Raw genomic sequence first — 20,962 nt, forward strand, 5'->3', positions numbered from 1 at the left:
AGGAAAATGTCCTTCACTCCCACAGTGGCATTGATTTTCTCTTCATTATCTTTGGGACTGTAAAAGAATATGTCTGTGCAAGACAAGACAGCAAACACTTGACAATTCTCAGTAACTTAAAATAGCTTCTATTTTTCAATCTTCTGTCTGTACTCTACCATTTGTCTTCTCCTTTTTGGTAGATCTTCTCTTTCGCTGTTTATCCCGGTGTGTTTGAGCAAAGTAAATTGATCTTTTCAGTCCAATATCACTTTATTAGCACATATTGTAGCCTGGGAAATACCTTCCCTGCACCCTGCACATGGCCATTGGTCTTTATTTGTCATAAGGTGGGTATGACTCAGAAAGTAATGAATACCACAGACATTACAATACACCATTATCATCCCTATTTCCATCCTCTCTCTCTCTCTCCTCTCTGCGATGGTCATGAAATGGAAATGTTCTACAATAATGTGCAGCAGAGCACAATGTTTTGCAGTGTCAAGCCAATGTGAATGTACTGTAAAATCCATCAATTATTTACAAACAGGAGTTGGAACACTGGAAAGATTTTAAATTTCTCCGACTCTTTCATCATCTGATGTCGAATGCCGACATCAGCATGTCTCTTGATGATATAATGTTGTAGGGACAGAATTCATTTACAAACATCACTGGGCACAGTGTTTTCCAGTATGTGTGTGTGTGTGTTTGTGTGGCTGTGTGTGCCGCAGCAATTGCCCCCACCCCCACTTACATCTTAATACCTGACTCCTGACTGTCAGAGATAATGTAATTAATCATCATGCAATCATTAAGACATCACTTTAAATTTGTCTACGAGAGTAACTAAGGTCTAATTACAGACTAAAATATGAATTCCATTTAAGCAGAAGATGATTTCTGTGTGCTTAAGAGCCAGTGGACAGGTTTAATTTATGCTCAGGGGTTGGCTATGCACCATTAAAGGATAATACATATATAATACACTCCCTAATGTTATAAGACACATTCTGATTATGCTTTTGCAGCATTTCAAAAGATGTCAGGGGAGTGATGGAGCGTCTCTCTCTGCCCGCAGGTGCTGCATCACCTCTTTGTGACATTTCTGCTTCTATTCATCATAGCACAAAAAAAATCTAATTATGCATAATATAAATACATACTTTTTTTGTCAAACAGGGGAAACTCGTGCCCTTAAGTCTAATTTCAACTGCCAACATTACAGTTACATATTGGCATTAGCCAGGAAGTTCAATGTCTATAACATGATGAAAAAGCCTCCAGTATTCCAAGAACTTCTTCTTCATCTTTCGGCTGCTCCCTTTTCGGGGTCGCCACAGCGGATCATCTGCCAATATATCCACTACCCCTCCTATTTGTGATCCGCATGTTTGTTTTGACACAAGTTTTACGCCGGATGCCCTTCCTGACGCAACCCTCACCATTTATCCGGGCTTGGGACCGGAACTAGAGCTACCCAAAAGTGTGTCCCTAGTGGCTGGTTTCCCAGTATTCCAAGAACTGCTCTATTAATATTGCAGGGTTTGAGTAAATGTAAATTATATATATATAATTTACATATATATATATATATATATATATGTGTGTGTGTGTTATGTATTTTTCCCTGATAAATCCTCATACATGATTATTTTAAATAAAAAAGAAATTCCATAAACAGTAGATAATAGTAGCAGTTAATTTGAATCTTTGACATACAGTATATTTGTTTTTTAAAAGATTGAGGTCAAATAGTTGGGAAGTCTGTTGAGATGGTATTTAGCTTTTTTCAATAAATCCAAAGTTGGATTTAGCCAATATGAAAATATGATATTATCTATCCTATGCTCGTCTTTCTTTCACATATGAACATACAGCATGATGGTGCTGTTAAAACTAACTGATAACCAGAAATTGATTGACTTTCTCTTTTTCAAGAGAGTATGTTTCTTTTTCAGTTTTTCCTTCATGTTCCTCTACCAAGCTTAAAAACAGGTCCATGTCAGGATTATTAATAAATAGTTAATCAATGTTCTTTAACGATGCTCTCTGCATCTTTTAAGGACCATCACACTGCCTGTGTCTTTAAGTAATGGCCCAGTGCTCTGGAACATATTAATGAAACCCTGAAATCGCTCTATATCCTTATATAAGAACTTCATGTGCACTGAGCTTTTACTCAATGTGGCCAAAATAAGAGTCATTGATCATACTGTGCAGATTCTGAAATACATGGTGTCGAATCACCATAGCAAAACATAACCACTCCTCTTCTTACATTTGAAAGGAAGAGGAAGGGTTTGAAAGGAATTGGTCAAATGTTAAATGTTTCAAGTGCTCCAGGTTTGATGTTATTAAACCTGTAAATTTGATAAAAAAAATAAAGACAAATCATGTCGCTAGGTGCCTACAAGTTAGAATTATTGCATGACATGTAATTTGTTCTAATCACACCATATGATAACTGAGTATTTGTGAAGTAATCCAGGATCTCTGATATTTAAGCAATAGTTTTGTTGCCTAAAGTGAGGGCACCCTGACCTTTTGGAATCAGAACGTCCTGGTTTCCGAACAACGTGACATTGAATCTGTCTGAACATATTGAGGGATCGCAGGGTGCAGCTCACAAAACGAGTATTTGTCTGAGTAAGATCCTTGTCTCCAGCGCTACATGTCAAAGTTGCAACTACTCTTTTGTGTCTCATCTTCGCCCATCCTGCAAACTATGCATTTGGAATAAGTTTGATGTGGAATTCTGTCCCTCCTGGGATGGAGGATAGTTCATTTGCGACTCACTCTGAGATCTTAGCATTTTTTCATGTCATAGTATTTCCTCTTTTTAAGCCCTATGAGATAAATTTGATTTGTAAAAATAAATTTGATAGATTTTTTTGACTGATCGATTGAAGTTTCAGTGCAGTGACTCAGCTACTATTGAAAGTTGTAACAAGAAAAACAGAATACACGCAGAATACACATCCATGTACATGGGTGTTAATTGTGCATTCAGCATTTTTCTCTTGTTTTGCATTTGAGCAGCGTAATTATTAACAAAATGTTGAGGGTAAAAAATTTTCCCCCCACACAACTTAATTGTGTATTGTTTTTTCCCCCCCACAGATTATACTTCATTTAAGGAAATGTTCATGTGATATATGAAATTTGAAACCTGTGAGGACAAATTAAAAGTTCATTATCACCCAGTTCCCCCTCAGATCATTTTAGCGTCCTTCTGCTCATCATTATGATTTTACAGCACAAAACGCTCACTGCTCTCCTCAGCCTTGATTCCAGCAGTAACAGGCAGTTTCTGCACGGCAACACATGGCAGACCAATAAAAGCAGTAACAAGCTGGTGAACAGAGTGGCACAGTTAGAGCAGCTAAAGAGATATTTCCAGCAGGAGTCGGTGGGGACCAGTTATTTGCGAACACATTCACAGGATCAAGTTCACTAGGTGCTACTGCACTGCCTTCAACTGTAAGATCAAATCTTTTAGTCCCTGTGGTTCGGCACACTGGTTGAAGTAGCTGATGTGTTTTAATGACAGCCAATCAGCTGCCACCACTGCATCACTGCTTTAACAATGTAAAAATCAGAAAAATATTTTTAGGATCTTTCTTTTTATTAATTATTTGTAATCTTATTATTTTGCTTTAAACATTTTAAGAGTGTATTATTTGAACATTCTCTATAGTCTTAGTGTTACTCTAACGCTAGAATATTTTGAAAATGTATGTTTTATGTTGTCTGACACTGGCTGTTGCCTCCCTCACAGGGTCAGGGGTCTATTTTAATAAACTAGACACTTTATAACAACAGTAACAATAAAATTGGCAATTGTAAAGATTTTTTATTTACTTTACACAATGTGCTTTAAAAGGGACCAACTTTCAAAATAAAATTCAATGATGTGTGGCTTTGCTCAAAGCTATAGAACAGACAGGAATGAATTAAATGTGCACCTTACTGAATCAGGAACTGTGCTTGAATGTTGCATATATAATTGGGCCCTCTGTGTAAATTGTGGCTCCTTAGGGGCCCAAATCTGGATCCGCCAGTGCTCCCGCATATTTCTAAAATGTCCATAATTTCCTGTAAATCTCTTGTGTGTTGGCAGCAACCCAACAGCAACAAACCTTATCAGTAACAATGAAACTACGAAACAGAAGCAATTACAGTGCACATAATGACTTCCCCCCACCCAAAAAAGCAAAAGACAAATATGATATCAAAATTGGGATTTGCTTGGGTGAAAAAAAAAATCTAAACACGATGTTGTTGCATGTCGTGCAATAAACCAAAACCGACCTTGAAAAGTCTTCTGATGTGCCAAACAGAATTTACATGATGATGAGGTATTAGAATGGACCGACCTCCCTGCAAACCCCAGAGTGGAGCTGCTACACGCACACACACACACACACACACACACACATACACATCAATCCTGCTTTGAGCTGTAACGATCTGTGTGACCGCATGACAACTTCAGAGGGACAGCTACGCGGTTATGCAACACAATGCTGCTTGCACAAGTGTCATCTTGAACTTCTCACACATAAAATGAGAAGGGGGGGGCACATAATGTTAATTAGCTCGAAAACACATTACAGTATCTTCATTATTTAAAAGCTAAGAATAGTCTCTGCAGTATGATTGAGAGGGCTTATAATTACAACACCACAAGCTTTAATTAATGGAATTTATCTGTATTGTAAATGTTTATTTCTGTTTCCCATTTGAACTAATTGACCAGCCTGCGTATTTATCATTATTACTGTTCCATGTGTGTAGACCCATCTCTTTATTGTGCCTTCTGCTCATGATGGATCTGTTCATGGTCCGGTTACTAATGTTCCTATAGATAATATGAATTACCTTCATCCATCCGTAACCTTTAGCATCCTGCTGCTATGTCATGTCAAATGCTGTAATAGAATATCAGTGTCACGCGTGGATGGTATTAACAGTGTATGACATTTTTCCAAAATATTCTTCTTTTTTATAGGAACAAAAGGAAAAGCAACTGCAACAATCACGATCCAGCCAAATCCACTACGTCCTTGAGGTGAGAAGGTTTATCCTCTGATGAAGGAGAAACCGAGCTACAAATCTTGATCTGAGTTAAGTTAATAAAGGTCTATCAATAGCAGCGAGGACGAGCTCTGAATGCAGACGTTCCCTTTCAGTCTGGTCCCTGCTGCACTTGGGGGTTTAGCAGAGCGTGCGTGTGTTTGGAATCTTAAAGGCAGGAATCCAGGCACATTATTGAATGCCGCTGAAGGGGTCAAAAAGGAAGTGGCAGTGAAAGGGAGTGATACAGACACCTTCAGCACACTGGCAGCGTAGTAAGTGCCATCTTGCTGCAGAAAAATGTGATGTGTCTCTGCAGGGAAAATCATTTGCATGCATCTGCAGGTACAGATTAACCTGTTTCCCTCACTTGGGAGGCTGCAGAGGTCTGAAGTGGTCTGTAACAAGTAATAGCAGGGCTGTTGCATAAACGCTTAAATATGTGACATAAGGACTTGTCTGTTTATGGAGAGAGAAAAAACGCTAAGTGAAGGAATTATGGCAGACAGACAGCGGTATCTGTGCATTGAGATCATTTAAGAAATGTCGGTGCATTAAGCTTATAGGGCCACATTCAGACTGCGTTGGATTAGCCTGCAGGTTTTAGAAAAAAAAGCATAAAGAATTGAAATGCAAATAGGACAGGGATTACTGAGAGAGCATTCACTCTGGCAGAGCCTCTTCCATTAACTGCAGAAAAGAGGGGTCACGCTTAAAGAAAAAAAAGGATCTAAGCCTAATGATTATTCTCTCTGCACTCACTGTTGTTTAGAGCGAGTTAATAACTCAATACATGTCTCGTCATCAGCAAGATATGAACAAATGAGAGGAGCGTTTTGCACCTGCTTGCTGGAAAACAATATAACCACAGCATAATGATCCAATCTAAGCCGATAATCGCTCCCATTTCTCCAAACACTCGAATAAACTGTTGTGCTGTGGCAGGCAGTGCCAATTCCCTAAACATGTTTGCCCTTGTTAGCATCACCCTGAAAACATAATGCAGCTGACACCACCTCAGTGAGAGAAGGAAACATTTTCTACCTATATATGACAGGATAAGGAAATTATTTGGCCATGCACTGAGTTGCATTTGAATCCAAAGAAAATGGTGCTAAATGAGAAAGTGAATCATCTGCACTTCAAAAGCCTGCTCCCTGCACACTCTGAGGTGTGAAATTTGTAGCTGCAGGGACGGCACCAACTTGAAAGAGCGCAAATATGATTTTTAACAGTTTTCTTTCTGATCTGTGAAGAAGAGAAGAGGTGTTTATTGACACTTCTCTGCTTCATTAATATGAACTTACTGTCCCCAAATGTGTCTGTGTCCCCTTTGTTGCAAATTAATTGTGTTTATTAAGTGTTGCTGACGTGCAGAATTAATTATCCTTTAATTAATATGATATTCTAAGATTGTTGGAACTTTTTTTCATGGGTTACAATAAAAAGATGCATACTATGCATTTTTATCAATGTGAGTCACATGAAAATATTCTACATTCAAATGAAGAAGTCATGTTGGGACTATTTCATCAATGTCAGTCAGACCTGATGTGTAGTTTCCTTGGTGGAGACTGCCCCCTGCTGGTCAAACAGCACAGCGCCCCCCCCCCCCCCCCCCCCATTTATTCCTCTGTATTCATGCTGTTTAGGGAGCAACCCAGCAGCCTTAACTACCCTTTTTTTCCAGCAGCTTCCTCCATCTCTTCCTGAGGGATCATTGAGAGCTTCCACACATGCTAACAGATGCAGAGTTGACTGAATATGTCTTTGCCTCTAATCCTTTCCTCTCCATCCCTTTAAGCTGCCGCCAGGAAGCGAGGGAAGAAAAGTAAATACAGGAGGGAGACAGAGGTGAAGAGAAGTTTTCTGGTCTCATTAAAAAGTCTGTGTCCTTGTAGGACAGAAAAAGTAATGGTCCTTAAACTCAAGCACAACAGCTAGATTGTTAACGATCAGTTTATTAAGTTTTCCTAAATGATTGACAGGAAATCATTCGGAAGCAGTTTGGGTTCCATCTGGTCACCTGTGAATTTTTCTTTTGTTTGGAATGAAAATGAATTATCATTATTACTTGCAGCTTTACCGATAACAGATAATGAAGTTTTTCATATTCTGTTACTGTATAGCTATCGAAGAAATACAGTGAATATCATTGCATTATTGTTTTAACTATCATATTTGTATTACTCTGTTGTTATGATACTATTGTCACATCATATATTATTATTATAAAATGATCACTGTCTTTTTTCTTCACTCCTCCAAACAAACTAGACGAGTTTGTGCTTCACTTGAAATGAAAAATTGACACTACATTAAAGTGCCACATCTGTTTCAATTTGAGTAGGTTTACATCATTAAGAAAGAACTGTGTGGGAGATATAGCTCTTAATATTGTAAATATAGCCTGAATGGCCAAGTCTTACAACATCAGTTCATCACCAGTGTGAAAGGATTCACTTTTCACAGTAAGTGGGGTCTTGACTTCGTCAGCCACTTAGTATACTCAAACTTTCGAAAGCAGTATTTACAGAGTTGCATCACATGGCATATGAATCACACTCTGCATTAACAAAACATGATATAGTGGCATGAATGCTAGATTATGTTCTTTATTGTTGTTTAGCTACTATTACTGCCACTGACAAAGCTCCAGATCTCCAGTTTATTTGTTTCAGCATATCCAGACACTTCAAATTATTTCTTCTTGTTTAATATTTTCAGTCCATCTTAATTTAAAGATGATGTGTTTGTCCACTGCTAAGAAGTGAATTGTTCGAATTAAATATTAAAAGATTATTTACAGGATCTGTAGCCTGCAACAACAGCCTGTCTTTATAAAATACACATAGTTGTTCTATTAAAACACTTGAAACTGACAAATTAAATTATGCAACATATTTTAGCTTCAGGAGCAGCAGCAATACCAGCAAACTGTTTCATTCAGTTGAAAACATTGTCAACGATTTTGATGCACAAAGCGGGCCAGAAAACTCATGACACTTGAAAGAGAAACACTGACCTCTAGGAGAACCACCACGCTTGAGTAAAATCTGTCAAATATCATACAAAACACTGTTTCTATTTAATTTTCTCCTGCAGATCCGGAAAGATTAAAGCAAATACGTTGTTAAAATGTCTAGTGCCAACCTACATTACCATGACCAGGATAGTGTTCTGCAAAATATTTTTAATTTGCATTCTTCTTACAAAAATATCTTGAAATGTCACATTTTTACACCACCATGTACATGATTGTACAAAAAATCTGTGGTAGGTGGAGACAAAAGCATATTCGCTTATGCCCTTATCAGATATTTTTGAGATTTGTACATGATCAAAACAGAATAAATAATACCCAGGATCCATGTTGCCTACATCATCTCTGTGTTTTTGTTTGGTTCTTGCAGGTCACAGTGATTACAGACTGTCATAGACTTTGCAGTGCAGGTATGCCAGCTTCTCGGCCCTGCTTTTCCTCAGCAAGGGAAACCACTCATAATGGCTAAGCTCTACAACCTTGTAGCCTGCCAACCCCAAATGTCGTCTCTTCATGGCATGAAGACCCAACAGCTGCTGTGAATGGCAACAGTAATGATTCCTGCTGGAAACCTGGATTGCAAGTTTGACTGTGGCTTTGGCATCCTGTGGGTCTGAGCCTGCAGGCCTACTGTGTTCAGTAAGAGTTTCTATCAGGTCAGTAGTCAGGTCAATTCCTGTGACAAAAAGTCTCCCATCATCAGGTATTTCTCTGTGAAGAGAAGCAGTCTTAGGAGATGGAGTTAAAGGTTCTGTTGTGTTTTTCACGTTTATTAGCTGTGCTAAAAGGTCCTCAGTTATAGTTACCCCTCTGTTCATTTTCCGCCACCCTTGGTTTAAAGTTACTTCGGATGAATTGTTCTCAGGACATAATGTGGTTGAGTGGGATGTTGGGTTAACAGGTATCGGCTTTCCCGTGGAGTCAAAATGTACTTCCAGGTCAATGGTGCGAGTGTGAGGCAGAATCATTCTCTTACACACAAATTCCTCTCCTCCAAGCAGATCTTGGAGAATGGATTCTGCCTCCAGAACCTCAGGTTTGAGGCACACATCTGACTGAGCAAACGTCCACAGCAGCTCAGCTATCTCCTCCCTCAGTTCATGGCTTAACCGCGGCCCAGTCCACCGAGGCAACTCCAGAGCCACAGCTCCATCTAAAGTGAGCAAGTCTTTTTTCAGCTCCAGCTGTGTTGCTTTCAGCGCTTGCTTGACAAAGTCAGGGCTCAGAGCTAATGCAATCAAGTCCTCTGGGAACTGAGAGACAAAGGCCAGGCCTAGCAGGCCAGTGAGCAGATGCTCTGGGTACTTTTGGAATTCGGCCTTCCTCTGTCTCAGGGCTTCTGTCAGGCTTGGATAGAAGCTCGGACTCTGAGCTGGAAGAAACCTTAATGTGCCGAGGGCCCAGAGCAGTTTGCCCGAGTCCTTACTCCTGCAGTGTGGCACGAGCGAGGGCACTCTCTCAGCCACAGCAACAAGGATGTTATCATTACGATAATGCAGTGCTGAGCAGGTCAACACCACATGCATCAGCCCCTGAACAACCATCCTGGGGGCCCGTCGAGGTACTTCCTGTGTCATGGCCTCCATCCACGCTCTGTGGTACAAAAAACTGAAACGCAAGAATTTCAGCACATTCACCATCGCAAAGTCACTCATGTCTCTCACAGAAGAGTGTGCCTTATCAACAATAGCAGTCGCTGCACTCTGAGATATTGAAGTTTGGGATTTGAAAAGTCCCAAGCACACAACACCAACCTCCTCAGGGTATAACTGTTGTAAATGGTGCAGAAGACGCTGTTGAACAGGATGGATTAAGCCTTTTGGGCACTGCCTACCTTCTCCCATTATATACAACAGCTGGACTAGTTCAGGGGCCCCCATCTGTCTTACATACAGATGGATTGAGTCATAGAGGTGCTGTAAGAACTGGGGGGCCTGTCTCCTGAAACAGCGCCACAAATCAGCAGCTAACAGCAACTGGTGTAAAGTCATCTGGTTGGCCCGGCGGCTCACCTCTGTCTCGTACAGCCCGAGCAAAGTGTGGCCGGAGGGTATATCCAGCCACACAAACGACTGCAGCACTTCCAGCAGCTGCAGGTCAGTGAAGAGGCGTAGGTTTACCACAGAGTATCGGAGGAGCATGACAAAGCGCTGGTCAGTCTTTATCAATGGCGTCTTCTTTGGGGCCGCGCGGCTGAGCTCCACGAGAGACTTAGACACATCAGATGGCTTCATGCTGCCTTTTAAAACAGCCACATTTTGGAGCACCTGGGAGACATCTTCCCATTTTACTGGGTGAGGCCGCTGTGTGAGGTCAAGGGTCATGGAGGTATACTCAGGCCGGCATTTGTGGAACACACGTGTATCAAGTTTAACGACTGGAGGTATGGTTTCTCCTTGGTACGGTGACTCTGATGATGGCCTCTCGGGTTCAGAGCTTTTGTTGAAAGCTAAGTTGAGAAGCGTGTTTTTGGTGCTGGATAGATGCCTCGAGGAACTGATACTGTAGCGATTGCTCTGTTGCCAGAAGGAAGGTGTGAGAGCGGAGAGACACCTTTCGTCCTCGTCATTATCTGTCCATCTCTGGGAGGCTGCAGCTTTTCCCTCAGAGCGATGATATGAAGATGGGTTGTAATACAGCCTGTAATGTCCATGGAGAAATGCCCCTTTCTTCCAATTCTGCTCATCTGCCTCATCCTCTGTTTTGCCATTGAGGTGTTGAGCCTGGGTAAAATTCTTTCTCAAGCCTCGGAGGCAGTGCAGCCTGGGCACACGTTGACACAGCACACAGGCAGCCATCAATATGCAACACTGAAACAAGAGAACGTATATGTTAAGTCAACCCAACATGTGAAAGAATTATTGCAAATAATACACAAGAGGTTTATTGTCAAAAAATAGGGTGGTGTTTTCTTTCCAGACTACTTTCACTTTAAATTCCTTCAGGGATGTCAGGGATGAAATAATGGTGCTTGTAGTTTATGGTGAATGGAGGACAAAGAAATGTTGGGACCCAGCATAGACTGTATAAGATGAATGACATGACTGCTGGGACATGGACCCAAACTAAAAAAGTAAGAGGCCAACTGCATTACCCCAGTGTGTGGATTAATGAAGTTTTATCTATATCTTATCTTAAGTGATGATTTCTCACTAAAACTATGAAATGTTTTATTCTTGCAATAAAAACCATGGACAAAGGAAACCCAATAACGTTTCTACTTAGATTTCTTACTATGAACAACACTATTTAATACCTGAAACTCACAAGCCCAGTCGTTTGAGTTAAAGCATTCATACATAATAGGTGTGTTAATACAGAGTAATAGATGAACTGAATGATGACACAGAGCTAAGCTAACCTGGTGTCTTTTTGCCTCCTCAGTCCAAACCATGGTTATAGATTATCCCTGCTAAAACAAACCCCTCTCTGTAGTTAATACATTTGCTGTTCTGTCACTTCCTGGGCTGAAGTCTGGTCATTCAACTTCACATGTTCTGTCTAAAATTGTTTCTCTGCACGAAAGCAACAGAAAACACTTCCTCCAAACCGAACTAACCTGTGTGGGTATGATCACGATTATAATACAACGTTCATCTCACCTTTAACACTCGTGCATGGCTCAGACCATGATGCAGCAGGAACATGTAGATTTAACCTCATGTGGCTGAGAGAGGAAGAAACGAACATCACACCGGAAAATCCGTGAGTCGACCTTCAAAACAAAAGAAGCCAGATATTGTTTGTTCGGTGCTGGAACCATAGATGCAGCACAATCAGGATAACACATCGTGTTGTGTTTAGAGTCATTTTATTGTATATCTGACTGTGAAGAGACGGCATTTTCCTCTAGGATTAGTTGTTGCAAAGTGTCGTGTAGGACTTTGCCGTATTTTATTGTGGCAGGCTAATGTAGTTTCCGTGGAGAGCCGCCATGACTGAACAGACTGTGACCTACGGCGGCTGGGAGGGGTCAAACATCCAGGGGGGGAGGGAAAAGAAAAGAAGAGAAGAAAAAAGAAAAGAAGAAAGAATAGAAAAGGAGAGAAAAGAAAAGAAAAGAAGAAAGAATAGAAAAGGAGAGAAAAGAAAAGAAAAGAAGTGAAGACAAAGGAAAAGAAGAGAAGAGAAAAAAGCGAACAGAAGAGAAAGGAAAACTAAACAAAAGATCATTTGTATCCTATAATCTATGCAAAACAAATATTTGATAAGATATTACTCAAAACAATCTGATGTTTTACATAATTCAAACTTTAATTATGATTATCTATTTTTTTCTTAGCAAAAAAATCTGTACCTAAAAAATATATTTGATATTTTAAAAAATATATAAATATAAATGTTTTGATAACTAAACAGAACATTTATTATTGATAAAGCAAAGATTTTAGATTTTAGAGAATTTATTCCACTACTTCTTTACAAAGCTGAGTTATTACTGATATAAAGGTTGATTTCGCTTAAAGGCATCATAAACATTTAAGTCACCAACTGTGAATTATAACCTTTAACTGCATCAAATGGGACACATTAAGCAGAACAGAGCCTGCACAACAATATTTGCAGTAAAAAGGCAAACATTTTATAACAACAAGATGTGGTTTTGAAGCCATGGAGGGAGCAAATTACTCAGTCAAATGATTTATAAAGAATCTAAAAATTATTTATGCTGAATATATATCAGGATCTATGGTTCAGGTCGTTTTAGTTTTGTTCTGAGGTTTTTATTATTGAACATAGCACATATCAACGTTAATGGTTTTTACAGCTCACCAGAAAAGGCTTAGACTGTTTACTGCATATTCAACTACAACATATTAAAAGTAACTACACTCTTTTCCATCAAAAACGTTATCCTGCTTTATTTTGTGTGTGTGGTGTTAACTGTTTTCAACAGAACTTAAAAACAACAGAAGGTTTATAACACTATATTTTTATTTGTTTTCTTAATTTGTTTTTCGTATGAATCAGAAGTAGAAAGGTTACACATCAAGAGTGGTTTAGTTTCTAATTATTATTTTTTTATTTTTTGTGTCAGAGGAATTTACTCTTTAAATTTGAGCTTTTATTTTGAAACATGGGGATGGGAAAATAAGTCTTATTCAAATGTAAACATTTTTAAACGTCACATACTTCATGTCTCTTCACTTTTTAGAACCAAATTTTTTAGAGTAAACTAATTTATTTAAAATATGCAAACTCAAAAGTATGTATCCAACTTTATTTTCGCTTCCAGTGGACCAATGGATGATCTGTGGCCGTTTGTTTAAATAAGACGTCTTTAATTTCTTTGTATAAATTCCACATTATTTATTTTTATTACATTTCTCAACTGATCCATTTTAAGTTCTGTGCTTAAAGATTGATTAAATTGCAGCAGTTCTTAACACTGTGAGAACAAGGAGTGTTTTCAGATTGTTTCCAGTGTGTGACTTCACACATGACTGAATCCAGAGGTGAAAGGTGAACTAGACTAACCAATGGTCATAAGACAATTCCCTGCTTATTCCACTCTAAAGGAAAACCCTTAATGTTCTTTCAATGAGAGGAGTATGAGGGCTACAAATACTTCTATTTTATTAAAGTATTTGTTTACTTCTGTACTCTTTCCCAACATCTAGATGTTGACTGATAGTAAGTTGTATGCACACTTAATTCTTTTATACCACTAAGATCTGTATTGTTTCCATCAAAAAATAAATGTGCAGCCTTGAGTTGTAGGGAGTAGGTTGTGTTTTCAAGATAACACAATAGCTGTTCATAATACACCACCACAGCTTTTTTTGATTTTGTTTCACCTTAAGTTTTTTTTCTCAGCTTTTAAGTGTGACAATAATGATCCAAACTCCCACAATGCAATAATTTTATATGTTTAAAGGGAATTAAAGTATTTTCAGTATGAGTTAGATAAATCTTACAGATATTGTATTCAGTTGTTTTGAATGTTGTATGCGTAATACTTTGTATCACAATATTCTTATATTTTGCATTACTGAAATGGATGGCTGTGTCTGTCCCCACAAATATTCAAGAGATTTTCTTTTGTTGGAAAGTTAATAGCTTGTATTTTACAGCTAACTATAACTTAATATACCAAGTAAAAGGAAAAACAAATGTTTTATTTGTTGCTTATGGTCTTCTACCGTGGGCTTGCTAAATATCCCACAAATGAACCACAAAAAGTTGGGGGAAGCAGCTTTCTGTTGCTATGCACAAAAGGTTTGGAACAAAGTCCCACCACACATCAGACAAGATACTTCTATTGATACTTTTAAGAAACAACTCAAGATCTATTTCTTTGAACTTGTTTTTAATTGAATTGAATTGCTAATGTGTTCTTATTAATCTATCTCATTTCATGTATTTGATTTTAATGTAAAGTACTTTGAGCTACATTTTATGTATGAAAGATGCTGTATAAATAAAATATATTATCAGTATTATTTGTTTATAATTCGATCTATCTAAATATAAACAATATACTGCACTTAATAATTAGTGAGGCAAATATTCTTGTAAATTATTGCAACTTTTAATAATTAAGGCATGAATTTAGTTCAGTATCTCGATATAACTTTTTAAAAAACAGTACAGCTACTAACTGAAAAAAACGAATCATTACTGGGAGTCATATTGTGACTAAAAAGATGTCTATATTTGATTAAATACACAAAAACAACTACGAATTTAAAACTGCACTTAACAAACACAGAAGATATTTTTTTTCTTCGATATACAGGATATTTTTTTATATCCAGTATTTTAAGATATTTTATGTAACATTAAGCAGGTTATAAAACTTTATGATTTGTGTAACACTTGTTTTGATGTTTCCTGTAATTGCAACCTCTTTGTTTTCTCCGTCTTATTACTATTATTATAAACCTTTTTTTTTGGTATTTCTTATTAAAGTATAAATGAATTTCGTACGCATCCCACCATCCCTGCGTGTTTATCAACAGCCTGGTGAAACTTGAGCGCGGCTCTTGGAGAGGAAGTAGTTGATTTATGCTAATGAAGGAGTTGGGGTTTAGCTACGCTGGCTGGGAGCCGCCCTTCATTCACCACATGGTTAAAGCCAGACTCTACTCGCGCCACTTTCGCAATCTTACTACGATTCCTCCAAACTCCTGGCAAACCATAATAGCAGCACATGGATCCCACGTCCTGGCTGCTGGTCCACCAGCCGAGTCCTTCTTCCTCCACCATCTCTTCTCCCCCCCCAGTTTTCCAGGAATCCGCGGAAACAGCGTGAGTAAACGGTAAGTGTGAACAAGTGAGTGAAGATGGTGGATTTCTTTTTTTTTTTTTTTTCCCTCTTTAGAAGCCAGTGTCTTATTACGCGCGTGTTATTGACGAGAAAAACCTGTTGTTGGCGATGTCGCGGTTAAACGTCCGGAAAGTGGAAGGCTCCGCGGCGCAGGCGACACCGGAGCCGCACTTTGACGCGTCGCATTCGGTGGAAAACAATCCGTTTTTTAATCGCCAGTTTCCACATTTTGAAAACAGTTTTGTGGAAGAGGGGGAGCGCACGGAAGCCTCCTCTCCTCCACGGTTGGAGAATGAGGGAGATTTGAAAAAGCTGCTGCAGCTGCTGCACCTCCTCCTGCTCCTTCCTCGCTGCCTCGGGGTTAGCGAGTCGCGTTAGTTGGGGAGAATTTGTGCCATACTGCGCTTTGCTGGTGGCCGCGAGTTTCTCGAGTAGTGTCGCCGCTTCTCGTCGCCCTCACGTCGGCAGGATTTTGGGAAGTTTCCGCGGTGTGTGTGCGCGCTGCTGGAAGTGGCTCCAGAACAAAGCACGGCAGCACATGGGGCTCCAGCAGGCCGCGCGCCCTCGCTATCTCGCGAGCCGCCGAGCTAACTGCTAATGCTAGCACACCGACGAGGAAGATGGCGTTAAGTTGCTTTATTGACATTGGCCTGACTCGCCATGATGTGTGTGGTTAAGGGGGGGCTGTTTGTATCTGCAAGCACCCTGGAACACGCTGATGTTTAATGTTGGCGTGTGTGAGTAAGCTACACTGACGGGAGCTAACGTGGCTAAGGGAGAGCATTGCTTTGAAGTGGACGCAGAGTTAACGCTAGCCTGCTAACTCCATCTTACTTTTAAAGCCATTTCCCCCCGCATCATATCTCCCATCATAAGTAATATATATGTGTAGTATCAAATCGTGAACGAATTATAACATTTAGCGAAAGAGTATCACGATAGCGTGCTGCACGCGTTAGCCTCTAGCTAACACATGCTTGCATCGTTGTTTTGATGGAGCCCTGGGGTGCTGCTAGCTTGTTGTGTGCTGGATTTTGCCCCAAGTTTTTTTGCAGAAGCTCGAATCATACGCATCGTGCGTGAGCTCTACACGAGCGCACACTTTCACCTGCACCTGCTTTTAGCGTAAAGGGCGCAGACACACCGCCGATGTAGTTACACTCGTGTGCTGTCGCCCAGGACATAGATTAAATGTTCAAAACGCAGACTCCTGGGCGCCATGTTAGTGCGTGGGGGAGGGGTACGGCAATGTGACCGATCATAGCCCAAGTGTTTCTATCCACGTTTCCCCATTCAACTTAGTTAATTCACACACGCCTACACGTGGTCGCATATGTTAAATCAATGCACCAGCTTTAACACAACGTTTTTCTCTTTCTGGATCCATATCTCTGTCGAGTTGCATGGCAATAGCCAATGAGGCGCGTTATTGGGCAATGCCTCCATGCTCCTTATGTCAGGGCTTTATGCAAGGATGAATGTGCAGAACGCAAAGTGAATCAGTCTCTTGCTCAACGATGTCCAATGGTTGTTTTTTCCCTACTTCTGCAGTGCCCCATCTAGATTTTGCAATTGTAACAAGAATGACGTGTGTGTTGCAGGAAAATCAAATTGTATAAAATGGACAGAGATAAATTCAGTATGTGTGTGTATATATATATATATGCTAAAGGTTGAGTTCTCCAATTATCTATCCATTATAATAGCCTATGTAAGATGATTATTATTTAAAAACTAACAGGAGCAAACACAACCTCTTTGGTTTAGGTCACAATCACAGCATGGATCATTTTGGTTTGTAACTACCATTTTGAAGCGGTATTAAAGTCATCACATTAACATTAGTATTCTACCACATTTGTATCATTTTAGTCCTTTAATAACATCAAAAACATCTGGTCAACACTCTGGTTTCTTTTTGCCCAATCTAAGGATGTTTCTGCATGCACCTGTTTTGTGTCCTCGGAAAGTTAACAATTAGGTTTTGGATTTTTAGTCCAAGAAAACAAGCACCTGTAAGACAAACTTTGCAAACTTAAAACCAGTATTTTTTACAATGCCATGACTTTGAACAGACTATATGTTATTAATGTACTTTAGTTGATGATGTTACAGCCCAAATTGAAGTTGCTGACCCACTCTTGATGCCATCTTTCATTTATTCTTGCAGACCCCTGTGCACATCTCCATCCCCCCTGGAAAGCACCCCATTGTGGATCTAAAGGCACCGTAATCCATTCTATGAATGAAAACTCCCCAAGTCACTGTAGTGTCAAAGTGCTTACAGTGCAGGTAGTTTTATTGAGTCTACTGCAGTGAAGGCACTTTCAGCACTATTCTGATAATGTTAACTAAAGGAGCTGGCTTATTCACAAAGACAGGCCTGGTTTGTGCCACTTCTGCATAGACTCAATCCAAATACATATCTGGCAGGACTTCATCTCCATCCCGCTGTGAGGTTCGGCGCCCCGCTATCTCTGAGCGAAGCAACTGTCTGGAGCAAGTCCCCTTTTATAAAACATGCATTATGTATCCTGTCACTGTGCATAATGACATTTCAGCATTTACCGGTGCATGAAACCCGAGGCTGCTGAGACTTAAAAATGTTTTCATTTAATTAACTAACAACCGATAAATACAGATCAAATAGTTTAGAATTGATCTTGTTTTTTTACTTTGTTTTTTGTGCAAATGGTGACAATTTGTGTAAATGTGTATTTGGCATAACGTGGCCTTTCACTTCTTCCTCTAGTGCTTGTGCTAAGGTGCATCTAGTGCAGATAGTGAAGTAGACTAGCACCTACTGCCCTAAGTGCTCCTTCTGGCACAAGGTGCTGGGATTCTCATCTGCTCTGTCTTTTTGTGTGTGTGTCTGACTACACATTTTTAATTGTGGCAGTTCTCTGTTAGTTTTGCATAGTTGCGCTGCAAGAAAAATAAGTTGTGCAAATCTATGCAAAACTGATGGTGACCTGTGTTTCCATCCAAAACCCTTAAGTGAACATCCCTCCCTCTCTCCTTAAGGATGTTTCCAATGCACCTCTGTTGATAAGGAAAAAGACAGGTTTCAGTAGTATTAAAGTGCTTATAGTGCAGGTAGTTTTATGAAATTCTACTGCAGTGTGAGCACTTAAAGTACTTCTAGATGCGTGTCCCTTCTCTGGAAAACTGCAGATGTAGATTGTGCACAATGGGTCTCTGGTTAGTTTTGCTGGTTTGCTTTCAGCTTTTTACTGTACTGCTGTGCAAATCCATGCAAAACTGATCATAGAACTGAAATTAATCAATCAGACACGATCCCTTTCTGTGCAGGTTGGGAGAGGTAGCAATGCTCTATTCTTTTGTGGTATTGCACTTGTCCCGGCCTGTATAGGACATGGGAAATTGCTCTTCACCAGCGTCTTCTCTGAAATGACCTTAATCAATCAAGGATGCCTTTGCATTGGACTTTTTCAATATCATCTATCCATTGCTCTCTCCAGCTTGGCTGTTTTCTGACGTGATCAAACTAACAACTAAATGTAGGTCACTTTGTTTGCTTTATAGTTCATCTCAGAGCAACTTCATTTTTCTTGATAGAACCTAAGGAACTTTCACTAAAATGTTTAATATACTGCAATCATCCTCTTTGATGTATTTTGAAAATAAAATTTCTATCAACTCACTATGGTATTTTGGGGTTTTCTATATATATGCATGGAGTTGAGTGTTTTCACTATAACAGGAAAGTGATGTTTCTGATTGCTGTATAACCTAATGTTCACCTGGTTGAATAGCTGAGCAGCATTATTAAACTGTTAATTTACATTGTTTAAAAATCTGTACACTCACCCATTTAAAAACAATTTTTTGTTTCATCATAAGCCAGTCAAGTTTTGTTAAAATACTGTGCATCACACATTTTTAGATATACCCACATTTTTGGTTAATTTCCCCCAAAAATGTATCCTATGGAGGCACCCTAAAATTATTCAATTTGATAATTAAATGTTTTTGCACTATTGCCATGTTCATAACACCACATTGTGTTTTTGAGTTTCATCTACAATCTTCTAAATATCTTAGTGTTATAGAGACCATGGAGGGTTGAGCTGTGATGAAATACACAAAGAGTGGCAGAAATCAAAGAAAATCCTTGTCTGCATACATTCTTAAACTCTTCTATATACATTTAAATTGATTTTACATTATCCTACAAAAACATTCTGAATCAGTTTTGGATCATTTACATGTTCACTGCAGCAGGTATGTTACTAAACAAATTTAGAAGCAACATGAGGCAAATGTCACTATATGTTGGTGTCCATTTTATATAAGGCACATCAGTCAATGTGGTGGTGACAAACTTCAATTCTGTGTTTAGAGATTTGTTAGTGAGGATCTTTTTCCGTTTGTGTGGATGGTTCCTTTAAACTTGTTTGCAAGCAGTGAAGTATGGCCTTTCCCCAGCAGAGGGAGGCATATCTACACATAAATGTTTCTGTTTCGTTGAGACTGGCCAGTGTGTACTATGTTTTGAATACAATCTTAATGCAAACTGAATAAAGCAACATATAAATTTAATATGAATATTTCAGCTTAAGACTCTTTTGAGTAAAACTGCAAGTTTAGTGTTATGATCAAGTTGATTAAATGTCACAAGCAGGTTACAGATATTAAAAAGACAAATGATCCACCTATTCTGCTCATTTCAAGTGCATTCATGCAATCTGGCTCAGCCAACCTCTGGACAATGAGCAGAGTTTTCATTTTTCTGCATTGGACGGTCGGCCGGCAGAGAGAGAGCCATTTGCTGGAGTGCTCACCTTTCATTATCGTGTCGTCTTTACTTGACAGACAAGATAAATGGGAAGCATCCAGAAAGGACATGGACTCAAAGATGCATTTCTGCTTGTCAGCCCATGCTGATTGCTCTGGCAACCTCTATTTACTCTGATGCCTCGAAAATCTTATGCCTTTATTAGACAGAGAATGCTGCACGATTGTGGGTTGTCAGGTAGATGCCACCTGGTGTTTTCGAGTTGGTTTGATAATGTGGCACAACAGTGTCAGAAATCTACCAATGGTGCATGTCACTTTCAAATTTCATGCGCAGCCCATGCACAGGCCCATTTTATAAGTACACATGAAAACCAGTTTTATCTATATAAATTTTGGTCTGCCAGATTGTCTGTGCCTTTAGATTGAACTATTTTAACAGCTACTGAATGGATTATCATCCAATTTCAGAGACATTAATGGTCCTTAGAAGATGAATCTTAAATGTCTTGTTCTCCTGACGTTTCCTCTATTTAAACCATGACATTATTATTTGTGGATTTGCCCCATTATCACATCAAAATTCCAGTTTGTCTCATACTTTGCTTCATAAGCAAATACTTGCAAGACCACCAGCCATAGTTATACTTCATGTATGGTGCTAATTAACAAATGTTTTCATGCCAACAAGCTAAACTTATATGGTGAACATTGGAATCATTATAGCCTACTTAGCCTACTAGCCTACTAGCCTACTTGCTCAGAATCGGGCACTTTAGCTTAGTCATAGTTAGCATGACTCCATGATGAGGATTTAACTCAAAGCACTT

The 20,962-nt window shown here is 39.3% G+C and overlaps 1 protein-coding gene and 1 long non-coding RNA gene across 2 annotated transcripts; one reads left to right on the forward strand and one right to left on the reverse strand.

Moving 5' to 3' along the window:
- Positions 1 to 8,237: 8,237 nt before the first annotated feature.
- Positions 8,238 to 15,355, reverse strand: LOC109631031 (FAST kinase domain-containing protein 5, mitochondrial). Its single transcript, XM_020089594.2, has 3 exons — positions 15,217 to 15,355; positions 11,707 to 11,819; positions 8,238 to 10,914 (listed from the first exon to the last, which is right to left on the reverse strand). The coding sequence occupies exons 2-3, from the start codon at positions 11,749 to 11,751 to the stop codon at positions 8,485 to 8,487; spliced, it is 2,475 nt and encodes an 824-aa protein (XP_019945153.2). The 5' UTR covers positions 11,752 to 11,819; positions 15,217 to 15,355; the 3' UTR covers positions 8,238 to 8,484.
- On the forward strand, positions 15,236 to 19,038 carry LOC138411872 (uncharacterized). Its single transcript, XR_011244361.1, has 2 exons — positions 15,236 to 15,366; positions 17,545 to 19,038. It is a non-coding gene; the product is annotated as an uncharacterized lncRNA (long non-coding RNA).
- Positions 19,039 to 20,962: the final 1,924 nt, after the last annotated feature.

This window comes from Paralichthys olivaceus, chromosome 10 (genome assembly GCF_024713975.1).
Source record: "Paralichthys olivaceus isolate ysfri-2021 chromosome 10, ASM2471397v2, whole genome shotgun sequence".
NCBI lineage: Eukaryota > Metazoa > Chordata > Actinopteri > Pleuronectiformes > Paralichthyidae > Paralichthys > Paralichthys olivaceus.

Bases quoted from the DNA above. Each gene is read 5' to 3' on its own strand.
- LOC109631031 (XM_020089594.2), bottom strand. From the start codon at position 11,751: ATGTTCCTGCTGCATCATGGTCTGAGCCATGCACGAGTGTTAAAG. The intron at 10,915-11,706 runs GTGAGATGAACG...CTCTTGTTTCAG, and splicing joins GCCATGCACGAGTGTTAAAG to TGTTGCATATTGATGGCTGC.